Raw genomic sequence first — 27,856 nt, 5'->3', positions numbered from 1 at the left:
ATATCTAGGATCTCATAGGTAATTCCAAAAAGTGACTGTGTGCAAGTTTTATCGTGAGTCTTGAAATTTTTCTCGATTGTCAGGATGAAATTGTGAAATTCGGAACGCTCCACAAAGCAATAATGCCATTGAATTGGACATTCGTGCCACTCGAGTTTATCATCCATTAAAATGATAAATTCAATTAAAAATTATAAATAAATAATAATTTCATCACGTATTTCACATTTATATCTTCTTTCATCTCGTTCCTTATAATCGTCAAAAATAAATTAATAAAAAACTATTACTCAAGATCTCAAGCTTAATTTGTTGTTGGTTGATTGTGTTTAAGAAATATTCATATTTTTCACTACTTTCGGATATCTCGCCTTTCCTTTTCGATTTTTTCTTCTCTTTGCATTTTGACCTATTTGTTGTTGATTATTTTGATTGTGTAAATTGCTTAATTTACAACCAGCAAGATCTCTCCAATCTAACAATTTCACACCATTTCTTTCGCATTCATGAGCATACGCTGCAAAACTCTCACAATAACATGTATGTGTTGCACAGTCACACATGTCCATTTTACAAAATTCAAAATACTTATCAGGATTAACGCGACTATTACAGTTCTCAAATATATTCTGCGATTTCAACTCGAGACATTTCGCGTAGACTTTTTTCTTGTTATTTATGCATTGTTGTGGATTTTGAGATAATTCATGTTCGTTTGGTCGTCGAGCACAAGCCTAATAATAATAATAATGAAAAATAAAAATTTATTTACATGTGTTTTCATTGAACAATTTAGCAACAATATAGTTGCAGCTATAATTAAAGTTGGCATATTGTTGGAGCGCAGTTTCTGATATCAATTGGATTCTAACCCAAATGGACAGATTTTGAATTAAGTTGTAAAAAGCGATGGGAGAAATCGAAGTCTGACCTCGAAACTGGACATAGAATTGCATATGCAAACTAGACGACAGAACCATGAAATCGAAAGCATTTTGTTGTAATCTAAGTTCCATATAGGACACAGAACAAAAATATGTCCATTCGGTTTATACTTGGTGTAAATGTCATGAGCATTATGCAAATCCTTGACATATGGACACCACTTTTTATAATAACTGAGTAGAATCGGCTCCGATGGGCTGGACATGTGAAAGATGGTAAGAGAACTCAGGTAGACCGAAAAACTCATGGAAGGAAGCTGGTGTTGAGACAGCATTACATTTGGTAGTGGTAAACCATTCCGCCACCGAGCCACTTTGACTCACGTAAATGTCATGAGCATTGTGCAAATCCTTGTCATATCGACACCATTTTTTATAATAACTGAGAGGAATCGGTGCCTGATGAGAATCGAACCAAGGATCTCAAAAAGGCTTGATTCAGATGTCCGGTCTGTTACCTAACCACTCGGACTTAGAGTCCTTGCTCCCTTATTGACTAACTCGCCTAAATGGCTCGATGCCACAGATTCAATTTTGTTTAGACACCACATTAGGTCAAAGCATTTTGTATCAACCCGAATTAGACTTCTCCCGAGCGTCACAAATGATTTTTGACATTTCAAAATTTGCCAGACATATGGATGACACACGACTATGCATTCTCGTTATCGAGATCGTGATTTCCCGTGATAATATGTCCGCAATTTAACAATTTGCCATTAAATTACAGCTATTTTCGGGATCATTTCCTTGGATGGAAAATTTTAATTACAATCTCGAAAATTTATCCGGACCGGGATTTCGACATACACACACTTCCATTTGGGATTAAGAAAGGAGTTTTAGCGAAGCCTTGAATGTCCCGTCATTTGTGTCGTTCGGGTCTTTATTCTTAACTGTCTTTAGGATTTTCCGAAGTCTTGATTTTAATGAGTTTTCGAGAACTAGATCGAAACTATAATGGTCTTGATTGATCTCCAAATGATTATTCATAAGCTTCTATGAAGAGCTTACAAAGAAGATAAGTATAGAAACAGTGGACTAGCGAATTGTAGAAATAGAATTTTGACCATAAAAACACCTGGCTATGCTCCTGAAGAATTCATTGATTTAATTTAGTTCCATAAAAAACGTATAGAAGAGTTCAAAAGAAAATGTCAATGCTAGGATAGAAACTAATAGAAACACATTAACTGTAAATGGAACCAAAATAAGAAGGAAGATTTGAAACACGCAAGATTGAATTTGCAGAATTAACAATATCATCAAAAGCTTCATATTTGACGCACTGACAAAAAATTAGAAGAATGTTTAGAAATTCCACAAGCAATATTGGTCATTGACATTATTCACTAAGAATTTTGCTAATTGAAAAGTCATGACTCTCAATTTAAAATCTAGTCTAGAATAGTTTAGGACAGTAATGAGCAATATTTTATTCTTCATGGCATACTTTGTTGGTGAGCCTTGTTCAAAACCGTACACAACATACGGTTCATGACATTTCAAAGAATTTTTGGGGACTAAGGGGTAACCGACCACAGGTTTAGACAGACAGACATACAAACAAGGAACAATAGCACGCTATCGACTCAAAAACAGCACAGCAACAATATTATTGAATAAGTAAATTGTAATTCTTAAAATATAAAAAAAAAAAAAATTTACCTTCATTCCACCCACTCGCCAACTGTTTGCAAACTTTTTTACATCATGCTCCGGAAATGTTATGCCATTTCTTGAAGTTAAATCATCACGACCGACATTGTTGTAGTTGCCACACAAACCACATAATTTCCCTTTATAGCTGACTGGTGCCTCAACTTGTAAGAAGTTATATCCATCATATATTATTTTAATACCGAGATATGATTCTACAATAACTTCATCATTGTGTGTCTTATTGATTCTCACTATTTTATCTAAAGTATATGGTAAGTCAACGCGCGTTCCGTTCACTTTAACACGCAATTTTTGTCCTAAATTTATTTTTATCTCAGCCATTTTAAATGTTATCGTCTTTGTCCAACTCTTTTGCTTCTTTTGTTGACGAACACCGTTCGTTACACGAATTGAAAATGAATGAGTTACGCAGTCAGCCGTCAATTGATATTTACATGCACCTTGAAAGCTATAAAACTTTCCATCGAATGTCTTATAATGTGGATCACCAAATACCGTACAAACATGTGATTTTTCTTGACATTGTGCACAACATTGACCTTCAATCGTTGATAGGTGCTCATTGGGTCGACACTTTATTTTTGGACATTGTGTTTGTGCACAACGAATTTCTCCATTTCGGCACTAAACGTGATTTGATTTGAAAAAGATAATAAAAATAGTTTTAATATAATAAAAAGCGTGTCAATGTGTACATATTTGTTCATAAGAAGGAGCGTCTGTTAAAAGAAAACATGTACGAATAAAAAAAATAATATAAAAAATTTAAATAACAAATACAGCGAAAAAATTTGTGTCAAAAATTATATGCAAGTCTTTTGAATTTTGGAAAAACGTTGGTTCTTTTCCATTATCATAAGATTTTTATTACTTTTTTACCAAAATCGATATCGACAGCATAATGTGGGCCATAATTTATCGATTATAATGTTAATATAATGGCTTGCTATCTTCCGTCTTTAAAGTTTTTTTAAACTTAATTATTATATTTCATTTTGTTGTGACTGGACTATGATCATCCTGTTAATATTGACTGTTATGAGTAGCACAAAATAGTGACTACGACACCACCATCTCACTAGGGCATCGCCATGTCGTCGTGTGGAGTTGTACAATATTTTAGTCACCTAGTACCCGGATATAAAAAGTTTGTAAGTTTATCATTCTACACTGTAGACACGATTTATTTGACTTGATCTATGTCTAGTTTTAAGGATGAAAAATCGTTTTTCAACGACATTAATCGTCCTCAAAACTAGACGTGCAATAATATATGCTATTAGATTCTGGAATATATAGCAAAGGTTGGGGAAAAAAATCAATTTAGCAATTCAGAACACTTAGATCCAGATACTGCACTTTTTGTTAGGACATTTGGTGACTAATAATTGTTTAACGGGTGAGGGTGTGCCAGACCTCTCCTTTAATTTCTAGTGAGATCAGAACCACTAATTTGATTTCATTACTGTATGGAGCTTCCAAAGAAAGTCTACACGAAGCATACAAAGGATAACTACATGAAGCTCGCCTTCGTTTCCAGTATAAATGATTCGAAAAATGTGAAAATTTCTAATGTCGAGTTTCGAACTCATGATATTATGGTCAGTATTGCAGGTACTAAAGTACTAAAACATTCCATCACCTAGCTCAAAGCAAAGAAGTGCTGCGAAAAATAAAAGGTTCCAAATGACCAAGCCACTTCGACATAGAGCAAAGGTTTGATCAAGTTTGAACGAATTACAGTTATATACTCAACGTAGGAATCGAGCTTTGCAACCACATGGGTGAAAATCAACAACAGGCTTTCAATTAAGTATGATCAAGTATTAAACTCAAGATCTTTGGTTTGTAAGGCCAACGATCTACAACAAAGGCCACTGATGCCATTACCTCGATTGTTAGATAAACAAGTAGTCAATTAAAAACCTGTCTTATCAGGTGTGATCACTTTAATCTTAATATCCAATCATGGATACCCTTTATCTTAGATTAGACATCGAGACAATCAGTAAAATCCAGAGCTCAAAGTCTACTCGGATTTTGTATGGAAAAGTCGAATCAAGTAGTCGAGTCTATGTAAATTTCAAATCGACTTCCAGGTTTGATAAAATCTAGATGCAGTTTCGGTTCAACAAAAGCAATGAATTCATCTATTTTGCTCAACAAAAATACAAAATTAGAGTAGTTGCTACCTTCTTAGTCATGACAACATGACAAAATGAACAAGCATGTGATCTAAATACTAGTAAATAAATCAATTAACTTCTTACCTCGCATGACTGACATGGTCCAAGTTTCCAAGTTTCATTGTTCTGTTTAAATTAAAATGTAAAAAAATTAAAATAATTAAAAATCATTCAGAAATGCACTTTGCTGTCTAATCAAATGATCAGATGTAGTTATAGCAATTATTCGTAATATAATTCAATTCCAATTATTCTGCGAAATAAGTCATAAACATTATTTGAATATTTATGAAGAAATATTTCTTGAATTTAACAAAAATCGCAAGTTAATTTAACTTAATTACTTGAAAAGTTACATTTTATAGTTCATTTAAATCTACACAAAAGTATTTTTTTTTATGACAAATGACATCGCACAAAATATGAAAAAATTATAATAAAAGTACTCGTTCTTACTCGAGGTACTTAAGCGCATTTTTGTCCCAGCGATCAGTAATTGGTTTCAAAATTGGATCAAGTAAGCTTCGAATCACACGATTTTATCATTTAACGGTTTTTTGAAATTCAAATTTTTTAACGGTTGCTAAAAATTTAAATTCTTTAAAGCAACGCTTCAAAAAATAATTCGTTTCGGTATATAAAATGAAAAATCATTAATTAATGTTCATAGATATGGAATTAGGCTTCGAAACTAATTGATATTGGAATAAATAAATGGCACGGAGCTAATACTTCAAACTAGAGGTTTCTCCTATGCATGTCTCCTGAGATCTCGTCCGTCACCCAGCCAGCAAACCAGCTAGCCGAACAAAGTGTATTATTAAGCATCCTTTATTTAAAAAATACGCAAAAAAAATGTAATGCGCTACACTTATTTAATTACTAAATGGCGACGTCAGAACTTACTTTATGAAGTGTTCTCACATTTCTACAGACATAAATTCTTTCTATAATTTATGAAATACAATGTAAAGTTTTTTTTTAAGTTAAAGTAATAAAAAATAAAGGCAATTAACATATTTGTTTTATTCATAGAATAAGCAATTATTTGGATTTCTGATGGGAATGAAAATGGCAATCAAAATGGAATTATTAATTAATATGCATGTACCTTGTAGGTTTTCTCTTTGTATGTGCATTCAGATGTTGCATATTCTGCAGTTAGGCACTCTGGACAGCATTCACCAGGCCTTATCACTTGATTTTGTGGAAGACAATCTAATACCGGACATGTTTGCTTTAGACACAATGATGTCTCATTATGGCACGTGCATGTACTGCATGCATCGGGCTTTACTTTCGTATCTTTTGCTGATGGAAAATATTCTCCATTCATAAGGCAACCGCCTAGAGACAATATTTAAAGAGAAAATATTTATACTTAATTCTTATCTATTTCTGGATGTACAAACAACAATAATGATGAAATTACCTTTAGCAGGTTTATTATATCCAATTTTTTTCCTACATTTCTTACAACAACTGCCTTCGGGTGCGTACTGCAGACTAATAGGACATTGAAGAATTGGACAAGCTTGTTTAACACAAGTTAACCTTCTACCATTACAATGACATTTAACACATGGATCTTCACTCAGCGTCACAGCTCGATCTTCATGAACTAACTGTCCATTTAGTAGACATCCTGTATGAAGCAATCAAAATAATAATAATAATGGAATTTTAGAAAGGTTCTTAAAAAAGATTCTGTCGAAATATTTTGTCATGCTTTATGACACACAAAAATATCATCGTAAGGGGATTTTTAGTGACGCTTTTTTGTTGTGTTGTGTGCTAAAGAATTTTTTGAAAAGCATTTTCGGACATAAATCTGATAAACATCTATTCTTTATATTATTGTATAGTGTATGGACAATGATGTAACAAAAAAAATTTATTGATGACTCAATCATCAACTTGACCTAGCACATATATACAGTCTTCTTTTATTTATTTATTAGTTTTCAATCGTTACTGAAAGAAGAATAAAGTGCCAATTGTAGGTCAGAAGTTCACTTATATATTTAGAAATACATGAATTCTCTTTGGTATAAACAAAAACGCAGAAGTTCCGTAGAAGCAACTGATGATTTCATGTTTGCAGTCGTCTCCGACAAATGGATGGCTGCGCTGATAGATTGGTTACATAATTTTTGATATTTAAATATGGAAACTTACCTAAACATGACGGGCAACATTGTCCGGGTGCTGGTTTTAATGGATCACTACATGCTGTATAGCATTTTGTTATAGACTCTGTAATGACACCGGCGACACACTTAAAAACACTACATGGATCATCTTCATCAAACCATTCGGCTCCACTTTGATAAATTTCTCCTTTATAGACACATTCTGGATGGATGGACATAAGAGAGGCTTAAGATGTTGTATTTAAATATTGAAAATATTTTTATTACCTTTGCATTTATCACAGCAACTTTCTGAATTTTTTTGTATTGCATAACAATCATCAGTTGCAGGGCAACTATCTTTTTCACATTCTACGAAGCCATTCTGTAGTAAATTAAATAGAAAAGAGGTAAACATTACGTATATCCAAGAAATATTTTTTTTTGCAAAATCATTCCTACCTGACAAATACATTTGAAACATTTAATGTTCGCGATATTTGTTTTAGGTGCAACTTCTTCACCTTCATTTGAACATGGCCAACGATTTCCAGGCAGACCAAGATCTTTCGATTGGAACAGAAAAAGGAAAAAGAATTATAATTTTATATTTTGAGGTCATTGACTTGATATTTTCGAGTACATGTAATGTGAATTAAAATGACATAAAATTATGCGAATATTTTCTTGGGTACGGTACTTAATAGAACAATCTGTTGAATGCAATTTCTTCTCATTCATCGTTTACGTATTTCACATTAATTAAGGTAATGTAAACAGATATTTGCACGAAAATTCACTTTTAAACATTTCCCAGTAAACAGGAACGTAATTAGATAATTTTAGAAAATAAGAGGGAAATTTAGGCTGTTTGTAGTTTAATATTGTAAAGTATGTTGTTTGTAGTTTAATTAAATGACTTCCTTATTGATTTATTTATCAATAATGATGCTCATTCTTTGAAGTTCAAAAACAGACTGATCATTTCCAAAAAAAGGGGGTCTTCAACTATGTACAGTAAATATTATTCAAATCTCAAATGACCGTTATAACAGAAATGAAAGCGCCGCTTCATCTTATTCAAATATCATGGAATTTTTAACATCAACAGCCCTTCCCTGAATACAACCCAGACAAGTACTCCAATTTCTTCAATTTTAAGCAGTTAATCTTGAATGAGCAAATGAGATGAAAATTTTATGCGGAGAATCAAAAGCTTGACATTAAGCAATGCTCTTGAAAAGATAAAATTTAAATTAGTGATACAGAATTTATGCAAATCTATACATTTATGTAAAAATATGTGCTTTCTATTAATTTTAATTAAGATAACCAAGAATCTTATTTGTTGGATCGTTCAACAGAAGCTCGCTATCATTTTTCATCCCTAAATGCGAGAAACTTTATATTAAATATTGATATTTTAATTGTAATCAATTAGAAACAGAAGGGTAATTTGCCAACTATAGCCAACAGTAATTTTGCAATAAATTACAATTTATTCTTACATTTTCAAAATTAAAAATAAAAAGAGTCTAATTTACAGCATGACTTTTATGGCTAAGGAAATGACAACGTGCTAGCATATAGGCTGCAAACATAGTCAACAATCTTAAAGTGAAAAGAATTATAGCTTAAAAAAGTTTAAATTCTCTTAAGATCCGAGGCGCCAAAATATATTCGAGAAAACAGCAAATCTGAGCAGGCGACGTAAACAAAATATTGTTCACGAATGTATTTTTTTGATATTGTAAGGAATGAACCAGCATTCCAAAATAACAATATTTTGACAGCAAAAAAAGTATCATTCATCGAACAACGGAAATTTGCATTTTAAATTCAAATTTAAAGCTTTTATTTTATTATTAAGAGAATCAGCCAAATATGGTCATAGCGTTAAATGCAATAATAAATATTAAAGGCATTCTGATTACATGACATTTACAGACATTGAAATATTCCATTAATAATTTATGTTCTATTCAATTGATTCTAGCATTCAATTAAACCTGATTTTAAACAGCACAAAAATATTTCTATTTTATTATTTTACATATTTAGTCGTGTGTATTGCCCATATACGCAAATATAATATTATTAATTCTCTTTTATTATGTTGACTTAAGTTCACAAAATATTTGTGTGCGATTACTGCTATTTTACAGATAAAAAAAATATATTTTTTTTTCTCTTTCCAAAATTTCTATGATTCACATCACGTGTTTCAAGCCGGAACTCGACGTCGATTGTTGAAGACCGAAGAGAATTTGTTATCAAATTAATCAGTGTGTTTGTTTTAAAACAAAAAAATTTATCGTGCTATTAAAAAAAAGAGTCTTTGATGCAATGTAAATTCTGCTAAAAATGAATGAGTAGGAACACAATAGAATGTCTTTTAATTATTGCCAGACTTTGCAATTTGTATGGTTTCTTAACATTTTATTTGGGGATCGATTAATTATTATGTCACATAATCTGTTCTGTTATTGCTTAGTAACCTCCTTCTCTTTCGATGGACTGGACATGTTATTAGGAAGCTCCATGAATTAAAGGCTTCAAATCTGACTTTTTGGGTGGTAAAATAGTTTATGGACGACCAAAGAGTAATTGGAAGGAAACTGTCGATAGAAATAGTGTTGCGCTTGGTATTGGAAATTGGCAAGTGCCTGCTCCTCCCCATCCACCCTTCCTCTTCCCATAACGGTCTCTTAAAGCAACAACTTGACAACAAAAAAATATTATAAATAGTCATCATTGACGATAGCATTTATTTGAATTTCGTACGATACAGCTTATCAAGTAGCATTCAACTGTCATTATGTTCCTTGTGGGCTGACACAAGTACAGTAAATAAAACAGAAAATACAAATTTCAATAAGAGAGCAAACTCCTCTCCTTAGGAATAAGAGATCGTTGGAGGTATTTGCAGACATGTCTACAAGTCTCTTTAAACTTTTTTTTTTTTTTTATTATTCTTTATTCTTCATTTATGAAAATGAAAAATTACACAAAAATTGTCATGTTTCTGTTTATTCATTAAAGTAAAATATACAATTAATGCTAATTTATTAAAAGGAGATCTTTCTATTAAGAAGTGTCTTGTTTTATTTCAATGATGCCGAAAGATGATGTGAAATACGTAAAAGAGTTTTTTTATATCTACTTAAAATTTTTAAGATAGGTGCATCCCGAGTAGCACGAAGTCATGTTTATACCTTGCCTTTAATTGATTGTCTTGATGATACATTCAAGGTTTTCTATTTTATTAGAGTTTAAGCTTGAAAGTTTGAATCTTACAATACGTCAATTGATAGAATTGTTTTCAAAGTCAATGCTTTTACGCAGTTCCGTTCAAACTGCGTAATCTTGACTTTAGAACGTCATTACATGACAATAACTACAGTTATAAACAAATAAATTCCTGTAAAAACATGATAATGGAAGTTCTTCTTGTTTTTAAGGATGAATTACTTGTTTATTTACATCCTAAGATATAATATTCAATGTTTTTCATTTGTAAAAATCAGAACTCGAAGTCGACTCGAATTTTGTATGAAGTGGAGTCGATTCAAATTGACTTATCCAAACAAAATCCAAGTCGGCTTCGAGCTCTGGTAAAAGTAATGAAAAACAATTAGTAAAATCTCTACTGTATAACCTATTTTAGAATCTTTAAAGGAATACCTTCTTATTAAATTGTCTGCAACCAGGCAAGAACTCACAAATAGAGATTCGGCTGCATGCTTTATAATTGTGGTTGCGTGTAATTGTAATTAAGAACTTCTTACGGATTTTAATTGTTCATAATAATTGTTTATTCTTTGGAGTTCAAAAGCAGACTGAACTATTGTATGAAAAGGGGCTTTCAACTATGTTCAGTAAATATTATTCAAATCTCAAATGAACGTTAAAAAACGAAAAGAATATTGCATTGTTTTGAAATAACATAGTAACAATAGTGAAAGCTTCAATGTGGCCTTTAATAGAAAATTAATAAAATGGTCACAATCTGGGGATTGATTAACGGTTGTTTTCTTGTTGAACATTAGAAAATTGAAGAATTTCGTGCAAAAAGGAGGGAAGTGGAGGCTTGATCCCAAAAAACCCTCTAAATGGACCTAAACATAGTCAAATTTTCTACAACTGAAGACTCTTCTAAATTATTACATTTTGTTCCTAAAATCATACGCTATTGCCTTCCATACTTATAGACGATTAAGAACTGTTTTCTAAATTCCTTAGCAATATAAAATCAAATAAAATATTTTAGAACCATCCAAACTAAAGAATGTTGCTACCACAAAGAACAATTCAAGAGATAATATAGCAAGTAATACAAGAGAATATAATCAGACAATGATCGGCATTCGCTTTTTGATGTTGTGCCGCTCGGGATTGTTCAACACAATGTTAGTATATATGATTACTATAATAATATTAAATAATTACTCACCTTTTCGTTGTTGTGCAGAATAAATATATTTAATTTTTAATATCAACAGCATAAGAAGATAATATGACTTTTTCTGTGGCACGATCATCCTTATTCATTTAAATTTCATATGTTACTAAATTAAAGAAAAAAAAAAAGTAATTATACTTTCTGTTAGTTGAGTTAGAAACAGAACAGCTTCTTACTCTTCATTATAAAATGATTTAATTATTGTATATACACAATATGAGGAAATATCATTGAAGTTGTGCAGTGCTTAAATTTTATTACACAACAATTTATTTCGTCTGAATCTTTTTCTTTTTTTTTTGTGGATCAATCAACTATCTTTGTAGGATTTTCACAATTAACTGAAATTATATTATTGTTCTCCTTATCACGGCCGTAAAAAAAAGTTATATCAAAACAAAATATTTGTGCCGATATGATTCAGTCATACGAGATATTGCGAAATTAAAAGGTTTTGCACTTCAAACCTACATTTGACTCAAATTTCGTCTAATGATGAAACACATTGAAAGAATTTTTTATTTTAGCCGAAGTCTGGAAAAACTTAATTAGAAATAAGATGCTGAATTATTATAGAATTTGGCTTTTGAACAGCTTCTTTTTCTCTCTCTTTCTTTATTCGCTTAGATTTGTTTAAATATTGTGCGAACGTGTTCGAGAATGAAGTGAAAATTCGCAGAAGCTGCACAAAAATTACTTTGTTTGATAATTTGTCTATACGTATAACGATTTTACAGCATTGAATTTTTTTAGAAGTAACAAAGAAAAGTTTTTTTTATGAAAAATTATTTAAAGAGCTATTTGATCTTCATTATGTATATGTTTAAAGCACATGTTATGAAGGTTAATGAGATTACGAATGAGTTTTGTCTGATTGTTAAGGCTATGTATATTAATGCACAAGGAATTTCCTCTCATATGGAGCACGCAAGTCACAAGTGGGAACATAAGAATGAATCAATCAGAATTGAGACAGCAAGACTATAATAAATTCTACAATCTTTGACTCATAAAGATTACTGAAATTGACTTATGTGACTCATAATGTCTCAGCACACAACTTTTCAGCACGAATTTAAATATTAATAAAATCCTTTGAATTTTAAGGTTTTGTAATTGAAAATGTTGTAGGTGATACAAACTCAACAATGTATCCCAGTCGTGGGATTGGCTGCCATTTGTCGACTGTACGTCTAGTTATAAACTTGACATGCTATGGCAAGTCCCACAAATGTCAAGTTTGTAACTAGACAAACGATCGACTAATTGTAGCTTGTTCTATTCGAGATTAGATCGACAGTAGCTCAGCTGTTGTCACTGCTGTGACATGTCGGTTATGTGTACTTTATAGGACCAAATTTAAAGGATGCTTCTGAAGATTTTGGAAGAGACTACGCACTTTTTAGGTACTCATGACCGTAACTCCAGAAATAAAATTAAAGCAATCACCTTCTTAGTATTAAACCCGAATAATCTTCTTTGAAAAACTTGAAAGACCCGATTAGCGCTAGATACACCGTAAAATAAGCAAGATATAGGTAGTTATAAACAATGATGCCAATTTATATCGTACACGTGGCACACTTAAAAGTAAAATTCAACAGATTTCAATAAATTCACCTTTAAGCACGAGAACAAAATGCTACTAGCTTCGTACTTGACTGTTAAGTGAAGTCGAACATTCATTTATCTCGAGACACATCAGAAAATTTAAATTGCACATCAATCTATCAGATTAGATGTTTGAACGTCAGGTGGTTTATGAGGCACTTTTATAAACAATTTGAAAAGTCAACGATGACTTTCCATTGTGGAAATTTTTAATGCCTGCTTAAAAGATTTTTCAAAAAAAAAATATTTGTTTGAAATTTTTTTTGGAAATAAATTGGTCCGATTCTTTTATGAAATAATTATTTTTTACTAAGAACCTTACTCTGTTTTCTTCTTGGAATAGTTATTACTCATGATTATTTATTTGCTTATTTTCACTGTTTTGCAAACATTCGAAATGTTTAAAATCTTTTGGAGAGCAATTTTTAAAGTAATTAAAAGATCGCGTTGCAGCACACTGCCACTAAATATCAATTTAGCATAAAATACTGATTGGATTTAGCAAAATTTGTACAATTTGACCAAACGAGGATAACAAGATTAAAAAATTATGTTAATAAGGCTTAATAGGATTCTATTGAGAACTTTTTCGGAAACTTTCTTGAAATGTTCCAAAGTTTTGAAAATTCTTCTTCTCTTATTCATTCTAATTCTTGCATACAGTCAGTTTGTGACTGAACAGTTTAGTGTCTTAAGAACCACTCTTTTGATGACATCACTGTCTGAATTCTACATAGCAGATCTCGAAGTCAACTCGGATTTTTATATCAAAAAGTCGACTCGATTCTATGTAAAATTTGTGTCGACTTCGAAGTGTGCTTCAAAGAAAGAGTATGGTCTGGATTTCAGTAAAACTCAGCAAGTATATTCGAGAATTGCAAGTGGTCAGGTTTTATTTGGCCAATATTATCACGACTACATTAGTTGACTTTAGAACTAAGTTTTATGTTTAGATTTAGAGTGGACAAAATTACAAACAGCTAAGAACTATTCAAAATCCTAGCATAAATAGCTGGATTGAATCTAGATTCAAAAGAATCTGTTTTACCATTCCGACATTTATTGTCTTACTGAATTAAAAATTTGTGTTAACTTCCATATGATCTTACTATCGATATCACAGTAATTTAGCACTACAACATAGTTGAAGAAATAAATCAACAATGCGATACTTACAAATAAGTATAATTTAAGAACTTTCTTACGGATTTTAAGGACGATGTTTATTGTTTGAAGTTAGAAAACAGACTGAAATATTATTATGAAGGGTTCATCAACTGAAAAAGGGGAAAATCAACTAATTTTAATTGCAAATATAATTTGAATATTAAATGACAGTTGACATGTTCTGAACAACAGAATAGAATAAAATACAAGGTTTCTTTATAGAAAAATCAGCAATGCGATCGATGATCTATTGTTTCATCTTAAAGTCTCATAATGAGCATGTTCTTAAAGAAACCAGCAGCATGCCTTCAAGAGTCACTTGTACTTTCAAAAATTACCTCAAATCAAGCCTTATTTACACAATTTTTAACTATTGTTTGTCTTTTAAATTTAACAGACTAGAGTTGGCGCCACAAAGGTCAATGCAATACCCCTTTACAGCCGATATGTTTCTCGGTCCTTTAAGAATTTATAAACAAAAGAGAAACTACAGGAAGGATAATTGGTTAAAATAAATTGTGTATAACAGGTACAAAATTATCTTAACCCATTTACTTTAATAATTATCAAAAATGCGCTGCATCATTACGTATATAAGTATCTCAAAACTCAAACTTTAGTTCGTTACAACTGAGTATTAAGTATCTAATAATACAACATTTTCAAATACGATATATGTTTACAATATGTTTGACAAATAAAAAAAACCCCACGACGTAATAAAAATAAATAAATTAAAAAAAAAAGAAAAAAATAATTAAAAAAAAATTGTGCAGACGAAATAGAGACGAAAAAGTATAATAAAAAGAAGAAGTAATTAAAAAATTGCATGTGAAAGTTAATTGATGATTGCCTTCTTACCATTTATTTACATCATAATAATTTCTTTTATCATAAGCTTCTTATTATCACATTGTTTACTAAATTAATATAAACAAATTTTCTTGCTGCTGCTATTGCTGCTGCTCTTTCCACACTAATTGAATTTGCGCGCGCGAGTTTAACTTATAAGTTAAAATAAATATTAATTATGAAAGTTGCAATAGAGATTTCATTCTTTTTTTTTTTTAATTTCACTTGCACACTATACACACACTGACTTGCTTGCCTTTTTTTAAATTTTATTTAAGTATATTTTTTTTTTTTGATTCAGGAAAATAAAATCGTTTCATAAACCATAAATCTCGATCTCTTTCTTTCCTATGATTTGGCCGTGTAAAATTGTTTTCCGAAGAAAAAAAAAATATTGTTATTTATAGATTAATGAATTCAATTCTAGTGTGAAGGCGTTGAATTGAAAGTTAATAAAAAATTATTCTTGATATTTTTTTTTTTATTTCTTGTCGTCACACATTCACAAAAAAAAAAAAAATAAATACTTTTTGTCATATACAACATGAAATGAAGTGTGTTACATCTGTTGCAATAATTGTTTTCAGATTTTATATCTAGTCACTGTATCATAGCAGAAAATATTACATCTTTTTAGTGTCTATTTGAATATTAAATTCCTTTGGCTTATACATTAACAATCAACATTCTTCTCTCTTCACTCATTCAATTAATAATGTTCACTGAAAGGAAAATAATTTTTTTTTTTTATATATATATTTCGAGTGGATTTCTTTTCTGTGTGAAAAAAAAGAAACGAAAAAGATTTGCTCATTTTGTCTGTCTGTGAATTGGCTTTTATTGTCATTAAACTCTGTACGAGCTAATTTAAAACATGCTTTTTTTTAAAAAAAAAAAAGTAGTCGCTAAGAATAAGAACAAAGCATGTTTTGCACAAACTCATGAAATTGTTAATGAGTTCGTGTTGTCGGTTAATAATTTAAAATTTTAAACACGTTTCCGGGGAAAATGGCACTGCCAAATAATAAATTTTATTGAATTTCTTATGAATTGTTGCTATTTGAGAAACTTTTTTTTTTTTTGTTGTTTATGAATTAAATGTATAATAAATTAGTGAATTCAGAAAGTATGGGTTCTCATAGTATGGGATTTGTCGAGACTGAAACTTTGATGAATTCCCTTGTAGTGTCGGTTTTAGTTTCGAAAATTTGTCAAAATTGAAACTTTGGGAAACCCGAATGAGTTTGAATGAAATCTAAATTTGGAATTCAAAAAATCTAAAATTTGATTTCGAAAAATTAATTTTCGATTTGGAAAAATTTAATTTTCAATTTCGAAAGATTTAATTTTTCGAACACGAGAATGAAAATTCAAATTGAAAATTTTCGTTAAAATTTTTCTTCTCTTGGGCAATTCTCAACGGTTGCATGAAAAATTTTTTAATCCAAGGTTATATTGATCAAAACATTTATTAACTTTTCGAATTTTCATAATTTCAAAGTAGAAAACTTTATATTATTAATTATTCTTGTGTTTTGAAATATATTTTGTCTATTTTATGGATTAGAGAATTTTTGCTTTGTGACCAAATTATGTAATTTTTTCTCCTTAATTGCAAATTACTTGTTATTGGAACAGATCAAACTGGCAACTGAAGCATATCTAAAATAAGGATCCAGCTTTTTTCACGAACTTTAACAAAGCACCTAGCGAAGAATCAATCTTGAAATAAGCCCTGGATTGTGTATTCAATTATATAATAGAATTGTGTACACTTGAAGAAAGAATAGTTTTAGTAAAAATTGTAAATTTTTTTTCCCCTGTAAATAAAGATTTTGTGTTTTATTTAAATTTTGAAATTTGAAAAAATTGGTAAAAATATCTCAAACTGAATTTGTAGCTTGACGAATGATTAGAAGAAGTTCTAATTTGCTTTTGTAAACAAAGATTGAAACAACTTAAGGAAAAATTGGTAGAAGTATCTCTATTTTCTAGTAATGATAAGAAGAATTGATCAAATTTGCAGCAAGCTTTTAAAATCATAAAAACACAAGAATAATCCTTAAAAGTTGAAATTTTATCAATATTTCATTCTCGAAGAATTTCGAAAATCACTCGAATAAAAGTTTGGAAAAATTCAAATCTTTCGAAATCAACTTCAATTTCTTCAATTCACACTGATCAAGGGAAACCCTAAAAGACAGTAATATTGCGAAATTCACTTGTCAAACTTCTCAAAATAAGAAAATCTTTTTTGCACAACGAAATCCATCAATGACACAGTGTCAACCACGTGTTGAATATTCAAATTTTCACAATCCGTTAAAAATATTTTTTTCGCAACAAAAATTCACTGGGTCACAAAATTATTAAATGCACATTAGTCATCTCGCGATGATGACTTATTTAACTTGTTTATTTCATTTTAATATAGCAGATAAGATGGTTTATTAAATTATATTTATATATTTTTTTAATTATTGAATTCATCGACCGTGTCATGTGGATTAAATAATTTTATTTTAATATTTTGATAATAAATTTACTTTTTTTTTTCAATTATTTTCCTCTCTTTTTCTCATTGATCAAAAAAATTTGCTTAATAATTAACTACTCTTATTCCTCATCCGAAATTCTAGCTATGAGAGTATAGAAGAAGAAGCACAGAAAATATTTTTGACGAGATTAATAAATATAAGTTACGATAATTGATAGATTCAACCATATTCGTGGAATATTTTGAATGAAACTAAAGCGGATAATACATAAATATATTTTTATATTCTCTATTTTTTTTTCGAGCGTAAGAAACTGTAATCAGTATATTTCTTCTGCTTCAGCTTTATATTTTCATTGTAATTGTGTTTGATTATCATTGTGTGCGAAAATAAAAAAAAAAAATATAAGCAGTGCAAAAAAGCTCTTGAAATTAAACGGGGTTGCCATGAGATAAATAATAATAATAAATTCTTTTCTGCTCATATATATATTTCCATATTTTCACATATTCGAGACAATTTATGATGTTATGAGGATGTATACAGAAAAAAAAAATAATAATAATAATTCTAGCGAGACACTATGATGACGAAACTCACAAAACAACAAAAATATACATTTTTTTTCATATTTCTTCTTCTATTCGCACATATCTTTTTCACATATTATTCACGAAATATATATTTAAAAAATAATTTTTTTTTTCATACAAAGAAAATACACACTTTTTAACTTTAAAAAAAAAATAAAAGAGATTTGTTAGAGAAAATACATCTTTTTTTTCAAACGTCTAATTGATCTATCACAATATTTCTTCGACAATACAGGTGCCTTTCTCTCAACTGTTTACTATAATACTATACTATACGAGATGAGATACACACTACATATATTGAAGAATTCATCTTTTTTTCTTTTATTTTTTTGGTGAGAGACACAATATATGAGAGTGAGAAAATTTATATACCAATACCATTTAATCAAAAAAAAAAAAAATATACATGAAAAAATTTAAAATAATTAATGATCGACAACGTGACGCCTGTGGGTTGTAAAGGCAAAAATCACGACAAATTCTTTTCTCGCAAAAATTGAGAGATAAAGAGAGAAAGAGAGAGAGAGAGAGCTTCTTTTATTCCTCTCTGTTTAGTGTTAACAAGTCGTTCCTTGAAGGAGGATTAGTCTTCTCCGTTATGTTGAATTTTTCGCCACTTGCTCTTTCGCTTTACTAGCTACTAGTGTTTGTTTTCAATGGCGCTAAAATATCTTTTTCATTTTTTTTTTTTAAACAATCAGTCCCATACTGAGTTTGGATATTTTTTGGGACTTTTGTACGCATATTTTGCAGTTTTGTTGTGACTTACTTGAATAGTACAATGTAGCATATTTCGTTCTTAGCTGTTGAAATCAGGCATGATCTGGCGTTCTGAATAGCATCACATATTGCTGTCAACATGGTGACATAGTGACACCCTAATGACTAATACGACACATAACTCTTGGATTAGTTTTTTAAGTAGGATCAAGCATTTGATTCATAGTTTTCGAAAACAATTAAGCTCTCGTTTTGATATTCAATTGATCATTGGTTCGATCCTCAATGTGATACTTTCAGGCTCGTTCTGACAATATTCCAATCTTAAGACTTTCGGAATTCTTCTTCAAACTACTGACCCGTTCCTTAATCCAACATTGTCTAGAGGCCCAATCATAGTTTGATCTCATACATTAATTAGCACTTGTTTCAATACTGGAACCATGATTCAATGTGGAGCCTAGCTTTCTACAAAAAACTTTCCATCTCACTCTATTGCTGACCTTATCACAAAGTTTGTACAAATTATCCGTTTTTGCATCTAACTGACATTCTTTTAGAACCGTCTAAGCCATGTTGCTTTTGCTTCAGCTTCAGGACGTCTTTTCCTTGTGGATTCTATCCTATTGCGGTAAAACAAAACTTGTGTTTCTTCCCTCAAATTGACACTTTCTGCTGTATTGCGCTTTCGAAGTTGGTGACCTATCCAACCGTACTTTCATTAAACAGTCAAAATATCTAAATTTCTGAAAAATGACAAATCGGTATATGATTGGATTCGAACCCACGACTTTCGGGTTATCTCATCAAAATTTGAGTCAAACACCTTAACTGTATTGTGCCGCTAGGCTCGAGTTGACAATAATACTATATAACTAGTTACAGAACTAGCCATCAGCTAGTAAATGTCTAGTTGATGTCTAGTTTAACGGCCTTTTTTGTTCACTCGGAAGAATAATCCATAATATGAACAGTAGCAAATGAATCATTCGATTTAGTCATAAAGGAATAATCATATCAAAAAATAATTTCAATATGATTCCTATTCCCACTCTAAAGAGCTTTATTTAAAAAAACAAAAAAATATTCACAATATAAAATGAGTATCAAAATCACCATGAAAAGTAGGATGAGCTTGAGGATTCGCATCGACTACTTCCACACCAACTTCGTTCAATGAGATGTGGACATGCTTTTCCGCCGTTCTTTTCTAATCTCATTATTGTACGATTTCGGAATTTTTCGCCAATTCCACATTCTTTGCTGCATGTCGACCATTCGCTCCATTTTGTAACAACGCAATCAGAATTGTCGTGATGAGCATGCTTCGATGGATTTTTCAGTGTATTTCTGAAAAGTTTCTAGTTCTTATAAATATAATGTCTTGATTATATCATGAGAATACCTTCGATACTTCTGATGGATCCGTTTAACAGATGAATCCTTCACGCCAATATATTCTTTAATTTTATGAATACGAAATGAGGCTATGGGCGGTAGATGAGTAATATTTTGATAGTAAAATGAGGACGCATGATTATTTGGAAAGTTTGAAGTAATAAATGTCATGTCGTCGCGTGGTATTGTATCCCAAATTGGGGAACTAAATGTAAAACCAGAATTAACTCCACAATCAATTGGTTGCATTTCAAGTTTGATCTCATCGACCCATTTATTATCAATGCATAGCTTCAGGAAGAAGGAAAAGTGAATGTTTATAATTAAACAAAACTGGCGGAACTGATAATCGTTTACTCACTTCTAAAGAGTCAATGCCAATTATCCAATCTGGAGAGGGTACTATTTTCGTCACAATTGAGAATAAGGAATGATTACTGCTCACAAAAAATCGCGATTCAATTTTTTTACTTGGGTCATCGAGCTTAGGCATAATGAGTTCATCAAAAATATTTTCTTTACTGATTTGCGTATGAAGCTCCTCAATGTCTCCTCTCAAACAAAAGTTTTCTAGTTCAGGTCTTACGACGTCGTCCATTCTAAACAGATAGTCGTGCTGGGAATGACTTATTCCATAACTTTTTGAAAAATGCGCATGTGGACGGAATTTAGGGTAGTTCTTTGGGAAATTTTCTTCCGTCCAATTTCCTTCTAATTCAATCTGATAAACTGCCAATGAACCTGGGATTTTTGACGTAAAGAAATACGTAAACTTATTGATTTATTTTGAACTTTACGTATACGTAAACGTAGTACGTATACGTATCTGAGAATTTTACGTTTATATACGTATACGCAATACGTTTACGTATTCTAAGTACGTTTACGTATACGTAAACTTAAAATTGTAAATAAGTTACGTAAAAAGTTTAAAAATCAAAATTTCACCTTTCTCACAGACATTTTCGTAATTAGAATTCGCATTTATAGCACTAAAACTCAAACATATTTCAAAGAAAATGATAAGAAAATTTAAATTCATAATTTAATGGAATATTTTTCAATTTTTAGTTATTTTTCCTTTCCCACAATATTAAATATTAAATAACTCCTTCACATTTAGCACAATATTAAATGATTTAATGATCACAGCTCAATCAAACTGAATGAAATTATGTAAAAATAAAAGAAAGAGAACGTCTATTCTTTTGCAAACTTGACTCAATTTAAATCTTTCTCAATATGTGATTTTTGATAATTTTGGTGACATACTTTCTGTACTCATACACTCTTGTCTGACACTCTTAAAATCTGTTCTAATCACCTTTGGTGCATATTCTATCAAATTTTTTGGGTTTTGTTCTCATTTAAATTACATGATCATTATTACAAAAGAGAGAGAGGCTGTATTTCTTAATCATTCTGACTTGTAAGTTTAGGTACATATTTTAATCGTGTGGATTAAGAACTTTATTACTCTCATTTGTTTGTTTAGTTTGCTCACTTCTCTTTCCTGAAAATGATAAGTTCTATAACTTCTCACTAACTTGACAGCATCAATTATTTAATTCTTGAATAATCGTTTATTGAGTAGTAGGTAATATATTTTTTTGTAGCTAGGTAGGCTTTTTAAAAAAGTTTTTAAAGTCATAAAAAATTTTGATTTAACGGCTGTAAAAATTTCAAATGAAGAAATTCATGAAATGATCCAAAGATTCAAATTTAGAAAATTCGTTAAGACCAAACTGATCTTTGGCGGATTATAATGCACACATGGCTTATCTACGTGATGTACCGTTAATTTACTAACGAATTCCTTGGTTCCTTTTCTGTTTAAAATATTCTTTTAAGCTTTATTTACAATGATAATTTGATTGATTTAAGCTGTTTATGATAATAAGATGGACAGTTAAGAAAGATTAAGTCAGAGCATTATTTATTGACGTTTAAACAATTTCCAAGAAGTACAGAATGATCTCGATGTTTGATGTAATTAAAGTTTAACTTTTTTCAACATTTTAAGGAATAGCGGAAGCGGAAGCATTGAGTTCTTTTGAATATTGGAAGCAAAGTTATGGAATGAAGTTTCTCTTAAAACAATGATCAATTCATATTGTGTGGAGGTAAATTTAATTTAATAATCCAGAGGGGTTGGAACTTTAAACTCCACAATTCACACTGGATGTTATCGTGTCTATCCTCCACGTTCAACAGAACATTTTAGAATATTATCCTTAAAATGCTCTTTATTACCTTTAAAAATGATAATATTTACAGTAAATACCGACATTCTAAGTTAAATAAGTCAGCAACTAATAACAAGACACAACATTGATCAGCTACAGATCATACAAATTGTGTGAATATACTTGAAAAAGCTAACTGTCTTTGGAAACTTTAATTTGAATTTTGTCGGTTAAAAAGGGGCATGCAACTTTCTGCGTTAAAAAACATGAGGGTCCATGTTTTTATGCGTCATTACGGGACATGAAACTTGTTATAGCATAAACCATATATACAAGCTAAAGAAAAAAATAATAAATCGTAAATTTATAGTGCATAAAATATAACAAAAGCATAATTTTTAAGTTTATAACGAGCAAAATAGTAAAGTGCTAAGTATAATGTATGATATGATGATGAAAATTACTTAGATTGTGAATGAAAGTGTTTGTAAACGAAAGTGTAAAGTTTCTTAATAATAAATCAGGTAAAAACTTATTAGCATATAAACTCTCGAGATAAGTTTCATAATAAATATTTTATTCGACTATAAAACTGGATGGAAGATAAAGTAATCGATTAAAATACAGTAAAAAGCATCATTACGACATTTTCAATTCATTTAGATCCAGTGAGACTGCTTTGAGCATTAATTGGTGTTAATTTTTCATAAGGTTAGAGAATTGAGCGCAGAAATCCTGTAATTGTGAGGATCCAGAAATATTATATTATGAAACTTATAAAATAAAGCATTACTTAATAAAATATAATCCAGATAAAGAAATTTTAAAGCAAAAGAAGCAATTCTGGATGTATGAAAAATTTATAGAGTCACACTAACCGGTTACTTTTTCTCTTATAGATCTCATAAGAAAATTTTGTAAGGAACAAAGTAGTAGAGTTTGTGGATCAAAAGTGAAGTCGGTTAAAAAACAATCGGAGATGAAATCATGATTGATCTGATTAGAGGTAGTCAAGGAAACAGCAACAAAAAAATTACTAACAATTCTTGAAGAAAAATTGTATTTTTGACAAGGAGCAACATTAAGATAATTTTATCTATAAGCTATACAAAATTTATAAGCATACAAGTACATCAAAAGTTAATTGACACTCATAAATAAAAAGATGTATCCAAATGCAGGATCTGTAGCAAGGCATCAGGTAATTTTATCATCGCATTTTTTTTGACACTTGTTTGAATCATTAATGACATATTTCTTCATAATCGATCATTATCATGTCTTCCAATAGGGTCCACAATCGACTCAGCCTTTCAAATTTACTGTTACAGAGAGTTGTGAGAGAATTAAAGAGGAATTTAATTTTTTACAAGCGCAGTATCATAAGTATGTCACTATTCATTGCCCTAATGACAATTTTTACTAATTTTAATCATTTCTTTATTAAAGTTTAAAGATAGAATGCGAAAAATTAGCGCAGGAAAAAACAGAAATGCAAAGACACTATGTTATGGTAAGTTGATTGAACTGATTGATCTAACTGACGTGATCATTAAATCATCTAAAAATTTCGTCTTCTTCTCTTATTTACAGTATTATGAAATGTCATATGGTTTAAATGTGGAAATGCATAAACAGGTAAGGCATCATCCTTATTTATTCACATCATAAAATTAAATTAAACATATAAAAAAAAAACGTGTTATAATAATAAATTACTCATAATGTTTTTTTCGTCCAACAGACAGAAATATCGAAAAGATTAAGCGCATTAATTAACCAACTTGTGCCATTTTTATCACAAGAACATCGACAGCAAGTTTTGACAGCTGTTGAACGAGCAAAGCAAATTACAATGGCAGAATTAAATGCTGTGATAGAGGTAAGCTATTAATTTACTTCCTTTAAAAATAATGTCTAATAGAAAGTCATAAAAGTGAAATATTTTATTTAAACTGCCTACAATTTTCCTTGCCATTTTTTTTATAGCAACAACGTGATTTACCACGATTACTTCAAATGCACGCTCAACAAATTCCAACAGGAAGTGCAGCTCTGCCAATTCCAATCCATCCAACATTACCAAACAACAATAGTAATGGCCCAACACCACCGCAACCACAATTGGGGATGCTAAGTAAACAGGAATTGATGCTACATAATCGCCCTGAAGACAGTAAAGGTCCAAACGACGATTCCCGACATGTAAGTAATATTGTAATGTAATTTTTGCATTATTACTCTCGCGATGGCTTGCTGGATGGATCACTGCCATTTAATAACAAGAATGAATTTAAAAACTCTATTAGAAATATCTCATATGTCAGTAATATGTTTGTGCTATGCTTAAGATGCACTTTTTCACTAAAAAAATGACTTAATTAAAGTTACATTTTCAAGAAAACAATAATTTGACGCGTCTTTTCCTTCTAATAGTAACAATCAAAACATTATTCTGAACACCGTTCACTTCATTTCAGTTACCCTAGTTTGCATACTTCTTGTGAGAGATCCGCCTATTGCTTTATTTACAGTCCCTTAAGCCACGACATTGAATAATATAAAATGCTTTCATTTTACATTGTAGTTGAACTCAGTATCACCAGCAGAAAAATATAGACCACGAACACCATTATCGGCAGACATAATTCCTGCTCAGGAAATAAAGAAAATAAAAAAGGAGGAAAAAGAGGGAGTTGGTCATCAATCGGATGGCGAGAAGTCTGATCAAGATTTGGTTGTAGATGATGCATGTTCAGAGGATATAAATCCAATGAGTCCAATGAATGCATCTGCACAGCAACATCATCAACATAATGGTGCATCTTCCTCGCCTTTGCCTCGTGAAAATGGATTGCTTGTTAAGAAAGTTGATCATCTCAATGAGAGGAATCTTGCAATGCCTAATTCACCAAGATCATCATCATCAGATCGCGGCTCATCATCAAATGGATCTACGACACCTTCAAATACGAAAATGAAACTTGAAGATAAACCATCAACACCAGGAATTAATGGAAATGCCTCAATCGCAAGTGGAATTCCAAAATCGATTGTTGCAAAACCACCAACAGGATATCCAGCAAGTTATTTGGGTGGACTTAATGGAAATAATCAAATGCAAGCAGAAATGCAAGCTGCTTATGCTGGAGTTCCAGTTTTAGCTCCAGGACATCCAGGATATAGGGGTCTTCCGATGGGGTTTGATGCTCAAATGAGAGCTCCCCCGATCGGACCTCCAATCCCAAATATCTCAAGCGGAAAACCGTAAGTCATTAAAGTTGCCAATTTTAACCTTCATTTAATAATGAAATTATAAATTATTACAGAGCGTATTCATTTCATGTGGCCTCGGACGGTACAATACAACCAGTTCCATTTCCCCCGGATGCCCTAATTGGTCCTGGAATTCCAAGAGGTGCACGTCAAATCAACACACTTAATCATGGAGAAGTTGTATGCGCAGTGACGATTTCAAACCCAACAAAATATGTTTATACAGGTGGAAAGGGATGTGTTAAAGTTTGGGATATTTCCCAGCCATCAATTAAGAACCCAGTCAGTCAACTTGATTGCTTGGTAAGCTATATACTTTATATTTGTAGACATTTTGACTAAATAGGATTCAAATTTTAGCAAAGAGATAATTACATTCGATCCGTGAAGCTTTTACCCGACGGACGAACATTGATTGTTGGCGGTGAAGCATCAAATTTATCTATTTGGGATTTAGCAAGTCCAACACCAAGAGTTAAAGCTGAATTAACGTCCACAGCACCAGCATGTTATGCATTAGCAATATCGCCCGATTCAAAGATCTGTTTCTCATGTTGTAGTGATGGAAATATCGCCGTATGGGATCTCCAAAGCAATTCATTAGTAAGACAATTTCAAGGTCATACTGATGGTGCATCTTGCATCGATATATCTCCTGATGGTACAAAATTGTGGACGGGCGGTTTGGATAACACTGTTCGAAGTTGGGATCTCAGAGAAGGAAGACAATTACAGCAACACGACTTTACTTCACAAATCTTTTCTTTAGGATTCTGTCCAACAGGTAAAGTCAAATGGATTTTCAATTGAGAGCTTCCTAATAATATTAATATATAATTGTAGGTGACTGGCTGGCCGTTGGTATGGAAAATTCAAACGTTGAAGTGTTGCATGCAACGAAACCTGACAAGTACCAACTCCATTTACACGAGAGTTGTGTCCTAAGTCTTAAATTTGCAGCATGCGGAAAATGGTTTGTTTCGACTGGTAAAGATAATCTCTTGAACGCGTGGAGAACACCTTATGGAACATCAATCTTTCAGGTAAATACTACAAAAGTCTTAATCCTTTATAGCTTGTCTATAATTAATCAATTTAATAATTTCAGTCAAAGGAGTCTTCATCAGTATTGAGTTGTGATATTTCAGCTGATGATAAGTACATAATAACCGGGTCTGGTGACAAGAAATCGACAGTCTACGAAGTCATTTATTAAATGATGGACGAGAGTGACATAAAAAAAAGGAAGATAAAAGAAAAATATGAAAGAGAATTGAAAGAGATTAATTAACTTTTAATTTAATATGTATAAAAGTTCATATATTGAAAAGTTGGAATATAAATATGAGATAGCTTAGCTTTTAAAAGTACACACATAAGTAACAATAGCTATATCAGCTACCACACATTTTTAAAGGTACGCTATTTTCATTAACACTGACAGAAGAAGAAGAGATAAAAAAAAATATGATGTAAGTAAATTAGCAAAAGATATCATTTTCATTTTTTAATTGTGACTTAGTTCAACATCTCTGGGCTTCATTCTTAATTACATTCTCAAAAAAGAAAGGAAGAAAGAAGATAAAAACACAACATTGTATTAATCATTAAAAATCAATTATAAATTTTTAATCAATCGCAATTCTGAAGTTTTTTAATTGTTATTTTTTTTTTATTGTTAGATTATCTATACAATTTCAGCTTAGTTTTCTCGTGCATTTAAAAATGCTGTCAATACACTATTCTGCGTATTCTTCAAATTTATATTGATCTAAGTGATATTGACGTAAATCAGTTTACGTACGTTTTTTAATTACGTGAAGATCATGCGTAAAATTTACGTACGTATTGTTATTACGTAAGTCTTACGTTTTTAGATTACGTACGTATCTGTACTACGTAAGCCTTACGTATTAAGATTACGTACGTATTGTGGCTACGTATATTTTACGCACGTAAAATTATAAGAAATTTTATAATTTTATAAATGTAAAATTATAAGAAATTTTACGTAATCAATCGCCATTATTAATTACGCAACGTGACCGATACCTTGAATCTTAGAGATCTATGATTAGAAAATCAGCTTGTGACTTGTTCACATGCTCGTGTATTGTTACATAAATGCGATAATATCTTAACATT

The 27,856-nt window shown here is 30.8% G+C and overlaps 3 protein-coding genes across 3 annotated transcripts; 1 reads left to right on the top strand and 2 right to left on the bottom strand.

Annotated features, from left to right (window-relative positions):
• Positions 1-26: 26 nt before the first annotated feature.
• Positions 27-16,248, bottom strand: cv-2 (crossveinless 2). The gene is made up of 10 exons (XM_070648063.1): positions 15,047-16,248; positions 11,399-11,513; positions 7,408-7,511; positions 7,234-7,330; positions 6,992-7,168; positions 6,246-6,458; positions 5,925-6,160; positions 4,898-4,939; positions 2,613-3,251; positions 27-734 (listed from the first exon to the last, which is right to left on the bottom strand). Exons 2-10 carry the CDS (start codon positions 11,484-11,486, stop codon positions 330-332), a joined length of 2,001 nt encoding a protein of 666 aa, XP_070504164.1. The 5' UTR covers positions 11,487-11,513; positions 15,047-16,248; the 3' UTR covers positions 27-329.
• Positions 16,249-19,844: 3,596 nt separating this feature from the next.
• mspo (M-spondin) lies at positions 19,845-21,442 on the bottom strand. Its single transcript, XM_070648068.1, has 4 exons — positions 21,198-21,442; positions 20,611-20,990; positions 20,257-20,540; positions 19,845-20,201 (listed from the first exon to the last, which is right to left on the bottom strand). The coding sequence occupies exons 1-4, from the start codon at positions 21,289-21,291 to the stop codon at positions 19,964-19,966; spliced, it is 996 nt and encodes a 331-aa protein (XP_070504169.1). The 5' UTR covers positions 21,292-21,442; the 3' UTR covers positions 19,845-19,963.
• Positions 21,443-22,744: 1,302 nt separating this feature from the next.
• LOC139096377 (protein groucho-like) lies at positions 22,745-27,353 on the top strand. Its single transcript, XM_070648080.1, has 12 exons — positions 22,745-22,959; positions 23,335-23,636; positions 23,727-23,821; positions 23,885-23,948; positions 24,029-24,073; positions 24,180-24,317; positions 24,425-24,640; positions 25,023-25,702; positions 25,765-26,014; positions 26,072-26,495; positions 26,555-26,754; positions 26,820-27,353. Exons 2-12 carry the CDS (start codon positions 23,601-23,603, stop codon positions 26,925-26,927), a joined length of 2,256 nt encoding a protein of 751 aa, XP_070504181.1. The 5' UTR covers positions 22,745-22,959; positions 23,335-23,600; the 3' UTR covers positions 26,928-27,353.
• Positions 27,354-27,856: the final 503 nt, after the last annotated feature.

Source organism: Chironomus tepperi, unplaced genomic scaffold (assembly GCF_022539635.2).
Source record: "Chironomus tepperi strain 1889 unplaced genomic scaffold, CSIRO-AGI_Ctep_v1 contig_386, whole genome shotgun sequence".
Classification (NCBI taxonomy): Eukaryota; Metazoa; Arthropoda; class Insecta; order Diptera; family Chironomidae; genus Chironomus; species Chironomus tepperi.
Note: the sequence above shows the minus strand (reverse complement) of the source record. Positions and strands in the feature narration are given on the sequence as shown.